At 35.3% G+C, this 22,460-nt stretch overlaps 1 protein-coding gene across 13 annotated transcripts in view; it reads left to right on the top strand.

Moving 5' to 3' along the window:
• The window catches only part of LOC113410250 (uncharacterized), a 50,412-nt gene that overhangs the window by 8,102 nt on the left and 19,850 nt on the right, over positions 1-22,460 (top strand). For 3 of the 13 annotated variants that reach the window (XM_026664722.2, XM_087951174.1, XM_087951175.1), the window contains 15 exons: positions 1,046-1,213; positions 1,385-1,570; positions 3,836-3,958; positions 4,499-4,612; positions 6,231-6,552; positions 7,321-7,430; positions 7,745-7,862; positions 8,861-8,952; positions 10,177-10,327; positions 15,624-15,733; positions 15,984-16,074; positions 16,912-17,042; positions 20,086-20,195; positions 20,654-20,822; positions 21,940-22,044. In XM_026664722.2, the coding sequence (XP_026520507.2) occupies positions 1,046-1,213; positions 1,385-1,570; positions 3,836-3,958; positions 4,499-4,612; positions 6,231-6,552; positions 7,321-7,430; positions 7,745-7,862; positions 8,861-8,952; positions 10,177-10,327; positions 15,624-15,733; positions 15,984-16,074; positions 16,912-17,042; positions 20,086-20,195; positions 20,654-20,822; positions 21,940-22,044 (2,100 nt within the window). Of the gene's footprint in view, positions 1-1,045; positions 1,214-1,384; positions 1,571-3,835; positions 3,959-4,498; positions 4,613-6,230; positions 6,553-7,320; positions 7,431-7,744; positions 7,863-8,860; positions 8,953-10,176; positions 10,328-15,623; positions 15,734-15,983; positions 16,108-16,294; positions 16,360-16,911; positions 17,043-20,085; positions 20,196-20,653; positions 20,823-21,939; positions 22,045-22,460 lie in introns of those variants that run through there. The other 10 variants (XM_026664721.2, XM_087951168.1, XM_087951170.1 and 7 more) reach the window with 6 other exon arrangements.

The following is a 22,460-nucleotide window of genomic DNA, read 5'->3' as shown; positions in this document are numbered from 1 at the left end:
TCCTCTCCAACTTCTCTCTGGAAGTGGGGGAAAAATAGGCAAAGGTCAACAAATAGGCACATTACTAAGTGTAACAGTGATCATGTAAATGAATGATGCTGCAAACATAATGTGAGTGTTGCTCGAACAGTTGTTTTCCAGTACCGTTGTAACTTCAAATGATTGCTGCAAGACAAGCAGTAAGCAAGGTCTACTTGTAACTCAAATAAATGATATTTTCTTAGTATGAATTAGATTCCTTACAGAAGTGGCAATTTTGTTTATAAGTATGTAGGTCAACCCAACTTTTGGGTGAAAAAAAAATCTGCAATTTGAGCTTGAGCTTTAAAAAAAAGAATGAGGTTTAATGAGAGAAAATAATAGGAAGAATGTAATTTTAGTATGATAGATATCTAATCAAGTAAGTATTCTAGGCCATGAATTTAGGACAAAGCAAAACCTCCCAGGATGGCTTAAGTAATGAAATCATTATACTAAAATATAATCTTAATAAAATCCTCAAATATGTATAATTGAATTATTATTATAGGTTTGGTTGGAATCCAGGGTGCACTTATGGGAATAAGCATATCTATTGGAGGCTCTTAGACCAGGGGTAGGGAAACTTGGCTCTTCTGTCACTTATGGACTTCAACTCCCAGAATTCCTGAGTGAGCCATAAAAAGTTCCCCATCCCTGGCCTACTGGTTTTTCAGTTGTGGAGGAAATCAATTTTTGACTTGAATGGGACTGCTTGATATACAAATGTAGGACAATATATTAAAAAGTCCCATTCAAATCAAAAATTGATTCCACCCCCCCAACTGAAAAACCAGTAGGCCAGGGATGGGGAACCTTTTATGGCTCACTCAGGAATTCTGGGAGTTGAAGTCCATAAGTGACAGAAGAGCCAAGTTTACCTACCCCTGTCTTAGACCGATTGCTAATTCCTTTCGTATCTGTTGATTACTATGAAAAAGCTTGCTTTTTAAGGATGGTATGGTACAAACAAATAGCTGTTGATGCTAATAAAATATTTTTGATGGAATAATGGTTTTGCTTCCAGATTGCTGAATTAGATGCTGCACACCAACGGGGTGCTGAATTGGATGCCATGCTTGCTGAGAAGCAAAAGAAACTAACCGAAAAGGAAGCCTACATAATTGATTTGCAGCTAGCCTGTGGATCAACTAAGGATGCCAAAGAAATGCTAATACATAACAAGGAATTAAAGGTATAACTAAACTGGGAATATATAGGTGTTGTTTTATTTCCCATCAAGTTTGACAGTTTGATTAAAATTCTGAATTGATTATACTGTGGATTTCCCAATAAACCTGAGGAATAAATGAAGAAAACCAATATTTTGTTTGTTTCCTTATTATCTTTTTCATGAACCTCAAAGAAGCAGATTTCCACAAAAGAGACTTCATTGCAGAGCATGCAAATTCTTGTTCAGAACCTTACCAGGAAAGTTGGTGACAGTGAAGAAAGATGCAGCCTCCTCCAGGAACAAATTGCAAGTCTTAAAAGCTTTCAAAATAAAGAGAAGGAGCATTTTCAGGAAAGAGAAGCCATGTATAATCAAAATGTAAGTAAGTCTTCAGTACAAAAGAATATATTTGCCTTGTGGTGAGATGGGGGGGACAAATAAATTTAATAATAGTTTTAAAAAATACAAATTGGGATTTGCTTGTCAGTGGCAATAGGAATATGATGATTTTAACCAGTGGTGGTATTCTACCGGTTCAGCCCAATTCTGGTGAGCCGGTAGCAGCGATGAGCAGCGGAGACCGAACCGGTTCTCTCCACTGCTGTGCTGTTGGGCCTACCCACCCGCCTGGGCTCCCATACTCACTTTTATCCGCTGAATTTGAAGCACAGCTGCTGAAGCGACCAGGATTGTGCAGGCTTGCAGGAGGCGAGTTAGAACGCCTCTGCGCCTGCGCAGAGTGTGCGTTTGGTGCACGTGTGCATGCAAAGTGTGTGCACGCGCACTAAAGCGCGCCCACCAAGCCCCGCCCACTGAACTGGTGGCAAAAATATTTGAATCCCACCACTGATTTTAACACTTTTTCTTAGAGACTATCAGGTGTAAAGTGGATGTTATTATTAAATTAGATGGGTGTTACTCAACAGTTATTTAAGAATCCATTTCATCCATGCTTAATTTCCACTGAGCTATTATGAATCAATAAGAACGGAATGTTAACTTATACACTGCTCGAAAAAATAAAGGGAACACTTAAACAACACAATGTAACTCCAATTCAATCACACTTCTGTGAAATCAAACTGTCCACTTAGGCAGCAACACTGATTGACAATCAATTTCACATGCTCTTGTGCAAATGAAATAGACAACAAGTGGAAAGCATAGGCAGTTAGCAAGACATCCCCAATAAAGGAGTGGTTCTTCAGGTGGTGACCACAGACCACTTCTCAGTTCCTATGCTTTCTGGCTGATGGTTTGGTCACTTTTGAATGCTGGCGGTGCTTTCACTCTAGTGGTAGCATGAGATGGAGTCTACAACCCACACAAGTGGCTCAGGTAGTACAGCTCATCCAGGATGGCACATCAATGCGAGCTGTGGCAAGAAGGTTTGCTGTGTCTGTCAGCATACTGTCCAGAGCATGGAGGCACTACCAGGAGACAGGCCAGTACATCAGGAGACGTGGAGGAGGCCGTAGGAGGGCAACAACCCAGCATCAGGACCGCTACCTCTGCCTTTGTGCAAGGAGGGACAGGAGGAGCACTGCCAGAGTCCTGCAAAATGACCTTCAGCGGGCCACAAATGTGCATGTGGCTGCTCAAACAGCCAGAAACAGACTCCATGAGGGTGGTATGAGGGCCCAACGTCCACAGGTGGGAGTTGTGCTTACAGCCCAACACCGTGCAGGATGTTTGGCATTTGCCAGAGAACACCAAGATTGGCAAATTTGCCACTGGCGCCCTGTGCTCTTCACAGATGAAAGCAGCTTCACACTGAGCACATGTGACAGACGTGACAGGGTCTGGAGACACCGTGGAGAACGTTCTGCTGCCTGCAACATCCTCCAGCACGACCGGTTTGGCAGTGGGTCAGTAATGATGTGGAGTGGCATTTCTTTAGGGGGCCGCACACAGCCCTCCATATGCTCGCCAGTGGTAGCCTGACTGCCATTAGGTACCGAGATGAGATCCTCAGACCCCTTGTGAGACCATATGCTGGTGCGGTTGGCCCTGGGTTCCTCCTAATGCACGACAGTGCTGGACCTCATGTGGCTGGAGTGTGTCAGCAGTTCCTGCAAAACGAAGGCACTGATGCTATAGACTGGCCTGCCCGTTCCCCAGACCTGAATCCAATTGAACACATCTGGGACACCATGTCTCGCTCCATCCACTAACGCCGCGTTGCACCACAGACTGTCCAGGAGTTGGGGGATGCTTTAGTCCAGGTGTGGGAGGAGATCCCTCAGGAGACCATCCGCCACTTCATCAGGAGCATGCCCAGGCATTGTAGGGAGGTCATACAGGCACGCGGAGGTCACACATACTACTGAGCCTCATTTTGACTTGTTTTAAGGACATTACATCAAAGTTGGATCAGCCTGTAGTGTTTTTTTTCCGCTTTAATTTTGAGTGTAACTCCAAATCCAGACCTCCACGGGTTGCTAAATTTGATTTCCATTGATAATTTTTGTGTGATTTTGTTGTCAGCATATTCAACTATGTAACAAACAAAGTATTTAATAAGAATATTTCATTCATTCAGATCTAGGATGTCTTATTTTTGTGTTCCCTTTATTTTTTTGAGCAGTGTATAATTGTGTGTGACTCAGCTTTATGGAAATATTTCGTCTGGTTATTTTTTAGATCCGTATGTTTCAAAATATTATCCAGGAAAAGGAAAAAGAATTGATGAAACTGGCCCAGAAACACGAACAAGAACTTTTTAAAGTAGCTGCCAAATCTGATGCTAGTGCTGATCTAGAACAGGTAGAGAAAATTTATTTTATTTAGTAGTTTGTGAATGAAATTCCAAGTTGATTTTGGGCATTCCTAATTGTGTTTTTTTGTGTGTGGTCACATTGCCAATTTAATTTTACAAATGGGTTACATCTGAAAAAACATTAAATTTATTTAAAGGTATACATGTTCTTAAATTGAGCCCATTTTGTGACTATGCAGGTTTTTTTTAGTGTTAAAAAAAGGTTTGCTTGCTCTTTCTTCTGTTTTTCTCCCAATTTTGCAGTTTAGGCAAACTTGTATAGAATTTGTATAGTATTTAAAAAACAGCTTAATGGAAATAAATAATTATATTTAATGATTTCTGACATCTTTAATAACTCATGCTTCTAGATTAGTTTGTGTAGATATTGAACAGATATCTGATTCCTATGATGTCCTACAGATATGAAATTTTGTTTCTATAGTATACTTGGCAGTACAAGAAAACACTACAGGATTATGTTTTCATTTTCAGAATAAAGTTGCTATTTTCCATTACTTAACAATGAATATATATATTTGTAATAGTTACTGAAAGCCTTAAAGCAGAAACTACATGAAAAGGAGGAAGTCATGCTTGGAAGGACACAGGTGATAGTTATGTTGCAACAAGAACTGGATGGCAAGGACCAACAGCTGAAAGTAAGAAGTAGATTACACAGTCAAACAATTGTTGTTGTGGGATAAATTGTTATAAAATATTTTTTTAAAAAGATAAAGGTAAAGGAGCCCCTGCAGAGTTTACTCTGCTAGTCTTTGCCAATTATAGGAGACAGTGCTCATCTCCATTTCAAGGCCATTGAGTCAGTGGTGTCTGAAGACATTTCTGTGGTCATGTGGCCAGCATAATGTTACGGAATGCTGTTACCTTCCTACTGTAGAAGTACCTGTTTATCTACTCACATTTGCATGCTTTGGATGTTGCTAGGTTGTCAGGAGTTGGGGTGAGGATGGGAGTCTCACACTGTTGTATGGTGCTCGAGTCTCGGACTAGGGCTGCCGGCTTTCCAACCAACAAGCCCAGCATCTTAACCGCTAAGTCATTGCACTGCCCATTATAAAAAATAAAGCAGTTGTAAATTAGAATGCAGTTTGTTAGTCACTTTTTATTGCATTTCCTTTCATTACATTGATTGATCATATGTATCTTGTATTCTTATGTTGTATTTTTTATCCATAGTGATTAAATATTGAGGTAGTACTGAAAGAAAAGGAAAACTCATGTGATTTTGATTAAAAAATATTAAAAAATGACAATAACAAGCACTGATTTGGTAGTCATAATCTGAAGAGCTTCTACAAGAAGCTTAATTTACAGGGTTTTTATAATTTCCTTTTTTGAACAGTAGTGATTAACATTCTTATATTGCTGGTTTATGGGTGCATATCATAAAGTGAACTGAACAATGATGAAAAATATACAGATGGGGAGCATTTTAGATAATGTTTGTTTAACTATTTCTTAAACTTAATTATTTTTTGCTATAATTTGGACATTTTATCTCTTCCCATATACTGCTGCTTTAGAAAAATGGGGGATTTGGTGAGGAGGGAATCTGACCATAGTGCTTCATTTATTGTTCAAAATAATGAAGCATGCTGTTCATCCTATTTGCAAACTTTACACAAAACAATAACTACATCAATAAGAAACAAAATACCATAAAAGATATGAAACAGAATTACTTTAAATGCCTGGACATATGGATATTGTATAGTTGATATCTTTTTCTTAAATATTAATTTCATTTTAAAAAATAATTCAAGAAAAAATGAAAATGATATGTCAGTTTGTGTGGATGACATGTTCTAAATGTTCTTCCCTCAAATGTAATAAATTTAATAAATATTTCACTAAGCACAGAACAATATTTTGTTCCTTGAAAATAGTTTTTCTCCCATTTATAATTTTGTGTATCTTACATGCTGTTTTGCATATGTTATTGAGTCTTTCACTTTTTCCTAGCATATTGTACATTTATGTATTCAAATTTGTTTTAGCCACTCATCTTTCAAAGTTAAGTGAGCTCTGTGCTTTATGACCTTTTAAAATACAAGAGGGAAATAGATTCCTTTCTTGGGAGCTCAGCATTTCTTATCTTCTACCAGTGAGAATCCTCAACTAAATGAAAAATCTTCCATGGAATTGGGGAACTCTTTTTTTTTTTTTCTACAGAGGGTGAGGCAGGATACATTTCTCTATGCTTGCACATATGTGAAGGAGCTTACAGTTTTATTGTCTAAACTTCTTTTAATTCAGGAAATGAATGAACGACTGAACCGCCTTGAGTCAGAGAAAGATAATCTTCAATCCAAACTGGATGCAGAAAAGCACATAATGCGAGCCCAGCTGAGAGACATGATGGAGAAGCATGAGAATGAAATGAGGAAAGCCAGAGAGAAGTATAATGCTGATCATCAGGAGATACAAGAAACACATGAAACAGAGCTTCAGGAAAAAGATCAAACATTGCTTCAGCTACAGAAAAAAATTGGTGAATTAATTTCCAGACATGAAAATAGTTTGGAGCAAGCTGTTGATTTGGATGCTATTATTAAGCAAAAGTTGGAACATTTAGAAGGTAATATAATGGACAACAACCCTTAAAATTGCTTGCTTACTACACCGAAGAGTTGATTCTGTTTTTATTAGCATTATAGTGACCTTTTGATGAAGAAAAATTGTTCTGAGAGCCACTGTTGTGGACAGATTTTACACAGGTTTTCAATGCAGTAGCACTAAATAATAAAGTGTTATCTCCTCTCCAGCCTGTGTATATATGGTTATATCTCCTTAAACAAATCTTTTAGTTTTCTTAATTTCCTAGACGGCATGTTAATGGAGCAATGGTTGTCAGAAGGTGACACCACTATTATATTTGGGAGAGTTGGAATTCCTTTAACAGTTAATAGTTGTGTTAAGTCTAATACTGTTTATTTTATAAAGCAGACTTTTTTTTTTTGCCGTACTCCTACAGTTTACAGACAAATTTAACGGTGTGATCTTTGGGGAGACCTCTTGGGGCTGCCAAAGAGGAGTTTTGGCAGTGCATAAAGCCTATGGTGGAATGTAGCCTGGATTCCCAGGAGGAAGGGGCTGCTTTCCGGAGGGCAGAGAGTTAGTGGAGCTTGGAAAGTTTGATTAGCAGGAAGAAGGTTAAATAGTTCAATTGGGAAGATGTTGTCCTTAAGTAAAGAACAATAAAAGAAACATCTAGTATCTCACATTGGGCAAATCTTAGAAAATTCTCTCCTAAGCATATGTCACTGATATGAAAACAATCCACGTAATATGTTATATTAATAATTTTGCTATAATTCTGAATGATTGAGTTGTCTGTTTGTTTAAGCGCAAGTAAAACTGAAAACAGAAGATGCTAGCAAATCAGAAGCTAAATTCCTTAAGATGAAAGCATGGTCCAAATCCAGAATCAGACAACTTGAAGATGAACTTAAAAATGTATGTTAAATGTTTATATACAATTTAATTTTATGTGCCCGTTTTAGTGATGTAGATGCCAAAGTTCTATTTAAATGATAAGATATAAATTAGTGCTTTTCTTCCTTCTTCAGAAAATACTATAGTTGAAAAGTTAATTAGTAAAAATAATAATTTAACTATGGAACTGATAGTATAATTCTGCTGCAACTTAAGAGAACTGTTTATATTATGGGATCTCCAGAATTACACAAATGTATTGGAGATGTTACTAGATTTGGAGACAATTCGGCTTTTTACATATATTCTTAATTGTCAGACATTTTTTTTTCTAGGTTACACCAATGAATAGCAGCATAACTGCCTTACAAGATCAGATTTCTGAATTAAAGAATGAAAAAGAAGAGCTGCAATCAACACTGCACACATATTTGGAATATAAAACTCAAAATGGTAAATAATGATAAACGTTTACTGTCATTTTGAAAGATATCTACCTTAAAATGATGTAAGAAAAGAATGTTTATAGTCTCAATTTAATCGTTCATTTTGCTATTTATGAATTGCAAAGTATAATAAATAAAATTTGTGGGTACAATAGACACAGAAATGTTTATTGCAACAGCAAAAATAACCTCCTTTTTCTGACTCCTATATTTCTACATTTGATCTTACCTTGAAGCTCAAAAAAGAGTGAGCTTTTGCATACTATTTGCCTTGGTGAGTAGCTTGACTGGAATGCAAAATAAATAACAGACATTATACAATTCACGCTGTGGCATCTGACAAATGTTACCTGACGGAGAACGATATTATATTACAAATTCCAACTTTCTCCTTAGCAAATAATTTAAAATCAGCAATAAACCTAGTTAAAAAGAAAGTAGTAGACTTTTTTTAAAAATACCCAGGGCAGTTAATAATTGATTGTGTGCTTAACTGATTCTTACATTAGCTATAATTGGTCCTGATGTTCATTAGTTGCAGGTTATATTACTCTATCAAAATACTCTCCATTTTCTTTTGCGGTCACAGAGTAGAGAGATATGGATGATATTTTATGTCATGCTTCCATGTTTCTGTACTTATAGTTTGAACTAAGACCAGTGCATAAATGTCTTAGATTCAAAAGGTATTGACCTTGAAAACCACTGTTTCAAGATGTGCTGTCCTTGCTGATAGTGTTCTGAAACTGTACCAACTATTCTGGAAATAATTTAAGCTTGAGGTAGGGCTTTATAACACTTCCAGAATGGTCAACAATATTGACCCGTTCTTAATGATATTGGAATAGTTGTTTTTGACTCAAAAGGAGATTTTTTTTAAGCTCAAAAAGTTTTGAATGTAAATGTTTATACACCAAAAACTTGAATTTACATTTTCTTGCCTAAATGTATTACAAGAGTATGTGGATTATAGTATGCTTACAATGGAAACAATTTCCATTACAGAAGATCTTTTGGCTAAACTTGAAATTTATGAAGAACAACAGCGAAAACTTCAGGCGGATCTTGAACAAGTTACAAAGAGAGCAGCTTCACAGGTCTGCCATGTTGGGAATATCTTTAATATAAGTATTACTTATTAATTAATTAATATATTGAATGTCTTTATAATAGTTAAATAACAAGAAAGAAATGGAAAGTGTTTTAATTTGCTATAATGATGGGAATATTTTGTGATAAATTGTGCATCAATATGCTGCCCATAGACATAATATTCTATACCATGCAAACATTTGAACTATAGTTTTCAAAAAGAAGGCTAGAGTGGTTTTGTGACACTTGTTTAAAAAAAAAGTTTAAAGAAAATCTTTATTGAACTTTTATATGCTTTTCTTTTGGTTTTCCTCTGATTAAACAAGTTTGTTTCTAAGATCTACCAGTTTCCCAAAGAATGTAGTTTTGTAATAAAACAGCAAAGCTTTAACAATGGAGAACTGAACAAAGATACAAAAAGGAAACAAAAAGTCCTCTCCATCCAAGGATGATAGATAGTGTATCCTAAATCCTAAATACATAGATAATGTATCCTAAATTGGATACACTTTGGGTTTGCTTTGCTAGTTTTGCTGGTTTTGCTAGCACTTTGGTAGTGCTCTAAATATAAGCAAGATATGTACTGTATTACTGTATACGGAATATTGTGCAACTTCCTAAGGATTTTGTTGAACTGCAAAAAAGCATGTCCATACAGTTTTAGGGTCAGGTTTAGTTCTGCTATATGGGAAACTTACTTTTAGAGGGATTTTGGGTTAGGGTTAGCATCATAAATACTTATACAGTTATGCATGTGTGGAAAAACTGGATTGGCAGTAAAAAAAATCCTGTATCACAAAACTAGAATTCAGAAGTACTGAATGAAACTAAACAGTAGGAGATTCAAAATATTTAAAAAGAACTTTACTCTGTATTTGTCCAATAAAATAATCAATCATGGCACCATATCTAAAATGATACATTTGTATAGAATATGAATAATGATGGCAGCTAGTTATTTAAATAACATATTATTGTGATGTCTCAAGCTTTATGTTTCCCAATGCCACTTACTTGGGAGAAAAGCTAGAAAAGTACTTCTTGCACTCAAGTTCTGCTTAACATATACTTAACATTGGCTTCTACTTGGTCAATGTAAGAACAAAATACCTGTAAATTTTAATCTGGTCCAGTGTGAAGCTTCCTGCAAGTTACTGTTTGCCAAATTATTCTGTTTATCAGTTTTATGGAACTGATTAATTCTCATGTCCTAACTTAATTTGGTTCAGGCTAGTGAATCGGGCAGTGCAGATGAATTACAGAGTCCGCTTTTGGAATGGCAAGAAACTGTATCTGAATCTGAGGATATGCACCCTGAAATCAGAGAAGAAAAAACTGCTATGGCTCTAAGAATGGCACAGATTGAGGAGGAGAGAGAAGGTGAGTTAATTTGCTTGAAATGTTACTATATCACTTGGATGGATTGTCAAATATTGAAAGTTCATTGACAGTTTTAGTCAATGTACGGTATATGCATATTATAAAAATATATACATGCATATAAGTTTGATTTACTGTGGCAATCTAGTGAAAAATATTTAATGAGACATTTTAGCAGCATTTATCTGCCTGTGCCTAGTTTACCTTGCAGTCTGATTTAAAGAGTTACAATTACCTGTAATTACTGCATACACTGTAGGTAGAAACTAAGTAAAGCAGAGTACATGGAACTAAACTATTTGGTTTACCTGCACCAATATATTTTTAAAAATCCTAAATATTGTACAAATTGAAACGATTTAAGTACAAATAATTTTTGTAGTGTCTTTTTGGAACAACTGAGCTCATAAGTCCTTTGCATCTCATTTGTGCATTGTGCAGACAAAGTATAATAAACACTAAAATAACCATAGTTTTAATCTAATACTATGTTCTTGTGGTGCTAGGAACACAAAAAGAAATTTTCTTTAAAACGTCTGTTTTAATGTGATTTGCAATTGTTGCATACATGGATTAAATATTAAAATTATTTGAGATATCATTGAAAGTTTTATGTAGGCAGCTGATTTATCAATCGTGGGTGCTTAGAATTTACAGAATTTAATTCTGTTGGAGTATTGCCTTGTTTGCATATATTTATTAAAATTATTTTAAGCCTTACTAAACAAGCATTGGTATTGTAATAAAGATGCCCATCAACATTTGTATTTTTTTCCTAAAATCTCTCAATTTTATACTTATGTTAATTCAGCACATTTACTCAAAGGTTTTATATGAGTTGATCAACATGGCATGTTTCTTTGCTCTAGGTTAGTTTTTAAAATGTTAATTAATATTTAAAGTGACTCCACGGTACTAATGTAAACAAAATGCTTATTACCCACATGGTGAGCACTTTTTCTTAGTGTTAACTAACACAGCTATGGAATACTTTAGTTTCAATTCCCAAAAAATGCTTCAGAATGCATAGTCATCATTTTTTATACCAAATGTTATATATAAATATGACTTTTGTTTGCATCTTTTTAAAGTCTGTGAAGGGCAACCATGAAACACCAGCTACTATAAAGAATAACAGACAAATACAGTGTTTGTTTGACTACCTGCTAAAAAGATCTGTAGAATCAAACCTGAGGGGTTGTACAGCCCCTAAACCCCATTAGTTGTGTACTTGTTTATTTCCCCTATTAAGTAGAATTGAAACCTCTGCATTCTGCCAATAGGCGAAGAAATAGATAAAAATAAATCCTCAAATGGACACAATATTTTATAGGGTAGCAAATTACATGCCATATATGCAATGTGCTAGACTTCACAAAATGTGCTTGTATGCCAGATATTTGGCCATAACAATTTAAAGGCAGGTGGAAGACAACATTTCAAAGTTCTGTTTATATTGCATTAGTATGATCAGTTATTTATCTTCCTATGTGTTTGGCTTGTAGTTAATTTTGCATTTTCTATTGGGTTAAGCATGATTTTTCTGTTTTGTTCCCCACCGTCATCCTAATGTGGTTAAACCCGATGAGCGCTTGGTGCCCCTTTCCCCTCCACTCCTAACCTCCACTGCGATTTGGTCAGCCACTGAGAACATAGTTTCCCATCAGTTTTGTGCATGCAGGATTCTGCAGCCACAGCAGTCTATAACATACTGTTGGTAGTTTTCCTCTGTAGTGTATTTTGCGGAAAATTTTCAGTAGTGTGCTATACCAGCTGTTTGTGGTGCTGTTTCTTTTAACTAGCATAAGTTACAAAAGCTGTTTTTTTTAACATGCTTTCTTTTCCTTTGCAATACTTATGCCTCATTTATGTTAATATAATCATCTCATTTTTTGTACTAACAGTTGGCTCCATATTTATCTGAGAAGCCACAATTTATAATAAATCATAGTTTAATATCAAAGAATGTCATTAAACTTTCTTTACAGATTCTTTTTTTTTAACTTTTCTTTAAAATGAGTTACTGAATCAATTGCCAGTTTAAGAAGAAGAAACTGAAACCTCTTTTAAAGCATATTCATGTTTTTAAACTATTTTGAATCCAGTTTATTTTTGATTTTGTACTGTAGTGCTTAATTTTTATCTTATCCAAAGTTTGTAACAGCATGGCACCATTAGATGTAAATTATGATGTTCAGCTTTTTATCTATCACTCATTTAAATATGTTTTCCATCCGAAAATTGGAACGATGAAAAATATTCATAAATTGGAAAAGTACATTGTTTCTAAGTTCTACAATTTCTACAATCCCACTCAATTTCTCTATAGCTATTTTATTCTAATTATTTTATTAGATATTGCATGAAGTGTTTGTTGTTACAGAATCACTGAAGTAAACAAATAGTATGTTGTTATAGGATTGGATCCAAAATTGTATATGGTAAGAGTAACAGATGTAAGATTATTTTAGCTAATTCTCCATCTTGCCATATACAATCCAAAACCTTTGTTTAGATTATTGGAAAACCTCCAAGGAGAATCTACAGTGTTTCTCATATAATAAGGCCGGGTCTTTTTTTTTTTTTTTTTTTGAGCCCTGAAAAAACGGCTAGGCCGTCTTTTCGGGGGTGACTTAATTCCCCCCCCTTGCATCTTAGGGCTGGCGGCGACGGCTTGGATGTTGACCTCGGCGTTGGTGGGGCACTTTGTATCAGGGTCAACGCAGGCAGCGCCATATCCGGGTGTGCAACAAAAGTACTTCCTAACAGCAAGCCCCCCAGCCATTTCCCCCCCATTTCGCATGTTTTAATATAGGCCTTAATTTGGGGGGGAGGGGCTTAATTTCATTTCATGCCTATAAAACATGCTGAGACTTCCTATTGGGGGAGGCCGTATTGTTGGAGAAACAGGGTATCTAACTCAGTCTACTCCACCGGTAGGGAGAGATAATAATATGTAACATCTATTATTTGTTAGCTGGTGCTTCCTGTGGAAAGAACCAGCAGATGGAACTACAGTAGTACATATCAGTGGATACAGCCATAGCATGATGCACTAGCATGCATATTAGCATAATGCTAATACATATTCGAGTGACATATCAGTGATCCTAAGAGTTCACTTAACATTTGAAGAGGACAAAAATACTTCCATCTCTTTAAAATTATATGTGTTGCTACCGACTCCATAACCTGCACCATTTCAACTGGGCGGTATTTTAAAAAATCAAGATAGTAGCTACAACCATGTAATTTAAGCATCTTGTTTACATGCATTGGGATTTTTTAAAAAAGGACAAAACTTTCATCATGTCATTTTGCCATGAGAGAGCAAGGGCTACAGCAATAAAGAGAGAGAAAATAGTACTATCTGAATTGAGTTACCTTTAAATTTATGTGGCTACAGAGCTGATTATTATTCCAATAAATTTATTATTTTTCTTGATTTTTTGTTTTGTTTTATTGGTGTGCCTGATTTTATCATAGCATTATAGAATAGTAGGGTTGGAAGAATCTTACAGGTCTTGGTCCAAGCTAAGAGCAAGAATCCTTATACCATCCCAGCAAAATAGCTGTCCAGTCTCCCTTGCAGACCTCTAGCAATGAAAGACCCACATAAGCTGTTTTATTGCTTCACAATTCTCATGGTTGAGAAATTCCTCCTTATTTTGAATTTGGATCCCTCTCTGGCATTTCCTATGTACTCTTGATGATATCTAAGATTACATCCAGTGATTCCAAGATCGCATCTGCCACTCTTATTTAAGCATCCTAAGCTATGCAAGCCATGCAGTTCCACAGACTTGAATTAATTCAAAGCAGCTAGGTATTTTCTTAACCAGCTCCTTACTTATTTTGACCCCACTGTATCATTATATTTTTCATTCTGAACTTTAGGCTTCTTGAACCCATCCTATAATTTAGTTTATCGGAGAGCTCTTCATGCTAATTCCTTCCACTTCCATTTCCTCAATATATCTAGAGAGCAGTTTCATTCCCTTCCCCCTGTAATTTTTGTCCAGATGCTTTCAGTCTGATTTGGTGGTATGAATTTCCATGGAGGTAATCATTTTTATGAGCCCTTTTCTTGGATTTTTTTTGGGGAACAAAATGTATTGTTTAACTACTATATATAGCACAGGTCCCTGAACTCTTGTGTGCTCAATTTGTAAAAATGGAAAATATCAGGTTCATTTCCTCGCCTTGAATTTTTTAGGATAGGTGCCTGGGCCTGCTTCCATCAACAGAATAGGGAAGGTATAGTTCCCTTTCTTTCCCACAGCCACCGGTCCACTTTTAAAATATTTTCTAGAGAACAAGTGATTTCAGTAAATTAGGAAAGTCTTTGGGACTGCAGAGGTAAGGAAGGATAAGAAAGGGCTGCCATTCATAGGACTTCCTCTTTTGTCCTGTTGGATTTTTATCCATAAAATAATCTGTGAAGAAAAAAATCTTTTATTACATTATAAAAGAATCACTGACTCTCAGATTTCCAAGCTTCATTAAATTTATGAAGTCTTTGATCTTGAATTGTTGTCTCTGTTACATGTTTTTATTATTAAAAATGATAAGAGTTCATTTTTAGAAAAATAGAGCCAGTGCTTTAAAGTATGGAGCCAACTTAATTTCTTCTTGCTGATTTTTATCTGCTTTATATTAAAATTTCAAATGTTCTTTGCTAATCACACAAAACAGATGGGAATGTGCTTAAATAATTACTCTCTGACAAGGAATGCATTTGTTTAAGTTACTGTATTTTAAAATTATTATGCGTTGTTGACAAATAATTCTATTATTTTAACACTCAATGTTATGGCTTGATGCCAGTTTGCAGTGTGTGACACAGTCTTGTGACTTTCTCATATTACTTGAAACAAGAGCTCTTTTTGGTAGTAAAAAACTAAGCAGAGTGTTTAGTTTTGTGAAATTATATGCACCGGTTAATAATCTTTGATTATGCATTTGTCACACACGTAATCTGTATGGCAGACTTAAATTTAGACTTAATTTGAATATGAAAGTGGCTGCCCTTTTTGCCTCTTCATGATGCCCATGAGATCAGTTCCCTCTGTGGCTTTTTTGTAAATAATGAAAAGCTGATTATGTATTGGTGTTCTGTAGTGTGGGAAATCACAAGGAGAATGGAGTTCTGGAGAGCATCTGTAACTTCATAAACCTCCATCTGTGTCAGTAATCCCATTTGAATGTAGACAATTTTTTTTTGTAATGTGATTGCTTTCCTGTGGCACAAAACTGATTGAGGATGACTGGTTCTTTCCTGGCTGCTCTGATCCAGCCATAGTCTCAGGGCAACAGGAGCTGGAGGAGGAATTGGCCACAGGCCAGGGGATTGGCAGGATGCCATTGGAGAGAAAGAAGACTTCACAGTCCAGCAGGAAACTCCAGGTAAATTGACAATACATTGATATCTTAATGCGTACTAGATTTCTTTTAGTGGATGCACTCTGGGGTATATGTGTTACATTAACATGTGCAGTGAGACGCTGAAGGTAAATGTAATTAATTTCAGTGCTTTTGAAATGCACGATTGCCTTATTAATTTATGGAAGGTTTCATTGGAAGTGGTTATTATATGGTAAGATGTGGGGTTTTATGCATGTTAATTTTAGTGTGTGTGTATTCTTCTTGCATTTAGGAGGATTACGGCTTTGATGGAAAACAGTGCTACGAAGAGTTAAACATCACTTTGGATAGCACTGATTCAAACGAAGGAGAGAACATGGGAGGTTGGTGGCCAGAGTACACTTCTCCTAGTACAGGTGTGGCAAACACTAGACAGTTTATTAAAGCATGCACAATATCTGTCCCGTCTTTTTCTTTTTCAAATTCAACCAACAAACCATATTATGTTGTGTTTGTATCTATGTTGAATTTTCTTTTGGTTTGCCTTTTTGTTTCATTTTGAAGCATGTGCGTGCTGGATGAACTGTCTAGTTTTGGTTCAGAACTAGAATTCAGTGGTGGTTGAAACATGGATACACCTTTGTCAGTAAAGATTATTGTCATTCATGGTAAGAAGGATTTATTTTAAAAACATTCTAGTTGTGTAATGCCTTCACAAGTTACGGTTTCAGTTCCAGGGATAGATGTCCCATTTTAGATAGAAAAGGTTGGAGTTGCATGCAGAGACATTTTATGAACTGTGATTTAGGTTGTTGAAATGAAGCATGTTATTTGTTTTGTTTGGCTCCCCTAAAGTTCAGTTAATTGCTAACACATTTCACCTAAATAAATTTTCCTTTATAGTGCTAAAACTACAAATTCTGAAGAGAATGTCTTTTACTCTTCAAATAATTTAAAAAGAAAATTTTTATGATGTAATAGATGTAACAATAAGTAAAACTTAAAATAGTTTTTATTAGCGATATTTGTGTGAAATGTTGAACAATAAAATTGAGAGTCCAGCACTTCATCAATTATGTTAATTTGTTGAAGGTTTTCTAATTTAAGAAGGCTCCAGAGATTAATCATTTTAATATAAGTAAATATGCATGATACTTTATTGAATAGTTTGTATATTTGGGTGACAACAATAATAAGGAACTATTCTTTCAATTACAAAGGTTTACGGACTGTGGTGGAAGAGTTAGAATTGGAAAGAAATAATTTGCAAGAACAGATTCTCTTTCTGGAGGAAAGATGTGGAGATTTGGAAGACAAATTGCAGCTCCAAGGTAGAATGGAAGCTCTGCAGGTATGTGTTAAAACTCAGGTGCCATATTCCACTGTAGTTACTTTTAAGCAGTTTACCCTAACCTGAATTCTATGCTAAAAATGAACTGGACTGAAATAAATTTGCTTGCCTAAACATGATGCAAAAGGGTAAGATGGAGACAGGATAATAATTTAATTCCATTCCCTGCAAGCTTTTTCTTAGGTAAGTAATACATATCCTCTTCTCCATAAATTGATATGTCAGATATGAGCAGATAAAATATTAGTGGCTGACTTTTTTTATAGGCTTTGTTCAGGTAGTCCTTGGATTATGATCACTTGTTCAATGATCACTTCAAAGTTACAACAGCGCTGAATGAGGGGGACTTACAACCGGTTCCCCTGGTCCTGTAAGTGGCAGCTACTGTAGTGCCCCTAGTCATGTAATCACCATTTACGATGGTCAGTGGGAAAGCCAACAAAGTCTCACAAGTTGCTCTCCTGCTCTCACTTTTTTACTGCAGCACCCACCCACCCACTTAAGCTCCAGAATATCTGGCCACAACATCTGTCTGTGACACTTGCCCACCCACAGTTCTCACCCACAATTTTACCTGCTGGCCTGGTACTCCTTCATCTTCCCATATCACAGTCATATGAGGTCCACACTTAATAATCCACAGAGTCCTAGAGATACGATAACAAAGTGACTGTTGGGAGTACCATTACTAAGCAGAGGAGTCACATAATGTACTTTTTCACTGCATCACTTAGCGACAGAAAATCTGGTTCCGATTGCAGATGTAGCTCAAGGACTATCTATAAGATAGACGTGCATACTATTTAGTATATGTTGGTTTGGTTTGGGTGAAAATTAGCAAGTCTTGAGTCATGGACTCATTTCCAAATATTCTTTTTCGCAAAAACATATTCTACTTTCAGTGAGAGACTGTTTTTCTCAACAATACTTCAATTCTGAAATCCTTAACTATGTATACTTCATCTTTTTGGTATAGGGTAGATGTTTCCTTATTCACTTGGTGTCTGAGAGAAATTTTTTCCCCTTTGTTTATTGTTTTATTTTAATTGTCATATTTTGTTTTTATTATGTAATATTGATGTATTAATATTGGCTTATTTATTGCTAAATAGCTTTACTTATATTTTGCCTCCGAATAAAGACTAGTGAAATATTTTAAACAGCATCAAATACAAACTTCAGTATAGACAAGGAAATAGTCACACAATATACAAGGATGGACATAGATTTATAAATAAAAATAACTGCATTCTATCTGAAACAAAAATAATATGCAAACTGAAACTTGTTTTTGGATCTTCAGCTGCAAATTAGAAATAATTAGTTATACTAGATTTTATGTATTTTATTCTTTGTTCTCTTTATTCGCTAAGTTTTACAAGTGCACAGATTTCATGTCATTCAAATAAAGTCTCCCTAGATACTGGTTGAGCTGTAATGTTGTCATATAATTACAGCTTGTACAAAGTTTGGGGGGTGTCTGCTATATGTATATATGTGGCTTGATATAGATATATATGAAATAGATGCAGATAAATTAAGACGCAGTACTTTTATTGTTGAGGTAATTCCCCGTTAGGAGAATGAGCGCATACAGGGAGACGTATAGAGAGTAGTGTTTGAATAATACACACACAGTACACAGATACACTGTACAGTAAATGTAGGTTTTTACTTCCAGAAAGGTTTAAGCAAAGTCCAAACAAGCAATCCAAAAGTCATTCACAGGTAAATCAGTCAGTTTTTCAATCCAGGGATAATCCAATTAGAAAGTCCAGTGTCAAAAACAGTTCAGTATCAGACTTACATTAAATCCATGAATAGCAGCCAGTTAGAAAAAATGGAGCAACAGCAATACTTTCCAACAGAAGGAAACAGAGATACACTCACACTCTCTTCTGAGACTCAGACTAAAACAACCCAGGTTTCTGGCTTCATCTTATGGCCGTTTGAGAAACCATACCCAACTACAGTTTTGCATTTTCTTAAAGATACAGCTTTAAAATGTTTATCCTGGTTTATATATTTCTAACCCAAATACCTGTTAGGTGACTTATATTCCTAACATTTATAATAAAAATAAACTTTGTGCTGATAGGCCTTGTAAAACTAAATCTGAAATATTTGTTGATTGTCTTATTTCATTTGCATATAACATCTGTGAAACATACTTACCTTTCTAAGGTTCATGTGAACAGATAAAATATTTTGAATTGAATTGAGTGTGTTACTAATAATTCCGTTAACATATTAAGTGCACATGTGTAATACAAGACAGAGTTCTCAAACATAAATATCAGTGTATATTTGGATTGTAACAAAGCATTTCAATACAGGTGACATTTGGTGTAGAGGAAGAAGGGCAGCTATTGAGGGCTGTACAGGTGTGTCATGCCCATTCTTAAGTTATATCTTCTTTTTGAAGTGATATTTTATATGTTGTCTAATCTATCCACTTTTTTTATAGATTTTGGATTTATGTGAGCCTTTTCCTGTTTATTGCTGACTTTTGTTTGCAGTTTAACTTTGTGTAATAGTGCTGTGAAGTTGGGTAGACTAACCAGTTGGATAGCATACCCAGTTCTGTATGTCAGTGGAGCTTGCTTTGTTTTTAATTCCATAATTATTTCACTGCTTAATTTTTGAAAAACACACATTAAAAATAAGTGCAAGTAAAAGAAATGTATTCTAAATTAACAAGTTTAAATATAAAGCCTTATGAGTATAATATAAATTTCTGGGCTTTTTAAAATAGGGTTTGCTTTTCACAACTCCTAATTTGAAGCAAGCTGCTCCTACACAGCATACACGAGCATGGTGTGTTTTATATGAACTCATCAGGGTCCCTCCATTTTGATAGTCTCATAGTAAAGTTACTTGGAGAACCCTTTCAAAAGGAATTTTGAGTGTACTAAGTAATATAAGCATTTCCGTGGAAGTAGTTCATTAGCTATAATTACAGAATTTTAACTTGTGTAGTTTAAAGTCAAGTGTGGTCTTAAATTGAGTGCAATTGATAGTCATATAGATCATTTTTTTGCAGAATGAAAATGATCGTTTGCGGTCCCAACTTGCACAGCTTCGCAACCAGCAAACACGTGATGCAGAAAAGCACCAACTTATTCTTTCTAACTTGAATGAGCAACTTAAAGGGTAAAATAAACATTGCACAATTTGATTTGTGTCTACCTATTAGACTTTTTAAATATTTCAATCTGCATATAATAGTTAAGAAAAACAAACTTCTCTCAGATTATTGCTATAGAGATTGGTTTCTGGATATTTAGAAATGCTTGAGTCTTCTACAGTCATAAAGCATGATCTCCATAGGTAATCTTATCCCCTATCACCTCATCACTTGAATATTGTCATCCCCCTAAAGGCACCTAGATTTATTCTGTCCTTTCCTCAAATCTTTTGTACATGGTTATGAGATACTAGGGATCAGAACCGAAAACTGACCTAGGAAAAAAATATAAAAGGTCCTATTCTACATTACATTGGGTGTTGCATGCTCTATTTGATATATGTGTATATAAATAATGCTTACTGCATTATTGGTAGTACAGTAAATTATTGGTAAAGCTAAAACTAAAATTATTTTGTGATAGATTAAGTGAAAGAAATAGTCTATTCGAAACTTTGCTGGCAGAGAAAGAGCAAAAACTTTCAAGTGCAGTGGAAAGATTGGAACAAATAGAAGATATAAGAAAATCACTTCAGGAAAAAGAGCTTCTGAATAAAGAATTAAGCGAAAGACTTTTGCAGAGTGAACAGAAGGTAAGTTGGACTGAGTCAGATAAATAGTAAACATCTTTAATAAACATTCAGTCAGTTATATAGTATTATATTTACTGTCCCCCCCAAAAAAAATCTTTAAAACCACCTGCAAGTCAAAGTGGATAGTCTTCATTTAAAGATTTCTTGTTCAGTGATCATTTGAAGTTATGATAGCAATAGCACTACCACTTGGACTTATATACAGCTTCACAGTGCTTTACAGCCCCCTCTAAGTGGTTTACAGAGTCAGCATTTTGCCCCCAATACTCTGGGTCCTCATTTTACTGACCTCGAAAGGATGGAAGGCTGAGTCAACCTTGATTGAACCAGTGAGGCTCGAACTTCCAAATTGCTGGCAGTCAGCGATCAGCAGAAGTAGCCTGCAGTACTGCATTCTAACCATTGCCCCACTACCATGATGATGGTGAATGACAGGGACCTCTTACCACCAGGCCACATGATTGTAACTGTTGCAGCATCCCTACAATGAGATAATGACCATTTGCAACTTTCATTGCTGGCTTCTGACAAGCAGAGTTAATGGGGAAGATGGTAAAAGGTCACAAATGGCAATCATGTTATCGTGGGGTGTTGCAGCTGTGCAAGATTCATTTCACGGCAATTGGGACTGCCATAATTGCCGTTATAAGTTTATGCAGTCACATGATGTTGCACTTCGTGATCACATTGCTTAGTGGAACTTCCAGTCCCAGTTACCGTCAGTGAGTGAGGAGTACCTGTACTTTCATTGTTGTACAATAGAACAATAACTATGAGCAGTAGATAGTTGAAAGACACGTTCATTTGTTTGTAATCCAAGGGAAGAGAATTTATTTTAACTCTATAACAATGTAGTTCTGATAATGAACAACTTTCTATAAACGTATTAGCTTGGAAAAATTTAATCATTTTACTTCTTTTTAATGTCAGTTAGCATTTAGTTGTACTTGCAGTTTGCTTTTTTTAAAAGAAAAGTCAATTTTGCAAGATTATTATACATTATTATTAAATTGCATGCACCTGTAGTTAACTGCACATTGCTGATAATGAAATAATTTATTTGGTTTAATTATAATTAATTATATCAAATTAAAAACTTATATTTTTGTGAACCTAGCTGGAAGATGTTTTGAAGAAATGCAATTCTTACGGAGTAGAATGTTCAGAACAGAAAATTGTTATCAATGAATTAACAGAGAAAGTGTCTGTCTTTAAAGAAAAGGTAAAAAAAAATAAAGCATTGTTCTTTATGTAAAAATATTTATGTGTGTTCAGGTCTAATAATTAGCCATATATGTTATATATACATACTAAAAAAAAACCTTTCTTAACTAAAGATACAGTTGGTGAAGGAGCCGTGATTACTTCCTTAATCCAGGAAATTTTAACTAAATTTTAAAATTTAGACTGCATCAACACAGAGAAAGTATTGTGTGAAGTGTTAGTACCGCCTTGATAAGACCACACTTGAAATACTGAATCCAGTTTTGGAAGCTTATCAAGAGAAATCCAACCTGGAATTAAGGGCCAATTTCCTGAGAGTGAGAACAATTAATCAGTGGAATGGCTTGCCTCCAGAGGTTGTGGGTGCTCTATCACTGGAGGATTTTAAGAAGAGATTGGACAGCTATTTGGAAT

This window comes from Notechis scutatus, chromosome 1 (assembly GCF_049901735.1).
Source record: "Notechis scutatus isolate UNSWTSFEM ecotype Mainland chromosome 1, rNotScu1.2, whole genome shotgun sequence".
NCBI lineage: Eukaryota > Metazoa > Chordata > Lepidosauria > Squamata > Elapidae > Notechis > Notechis scutatus.
The sequence above is the reverse complement of the archived record's forward strand: the minus strand, read 5'-3'. Positions and strand labels throughout refer to the sequence as shown.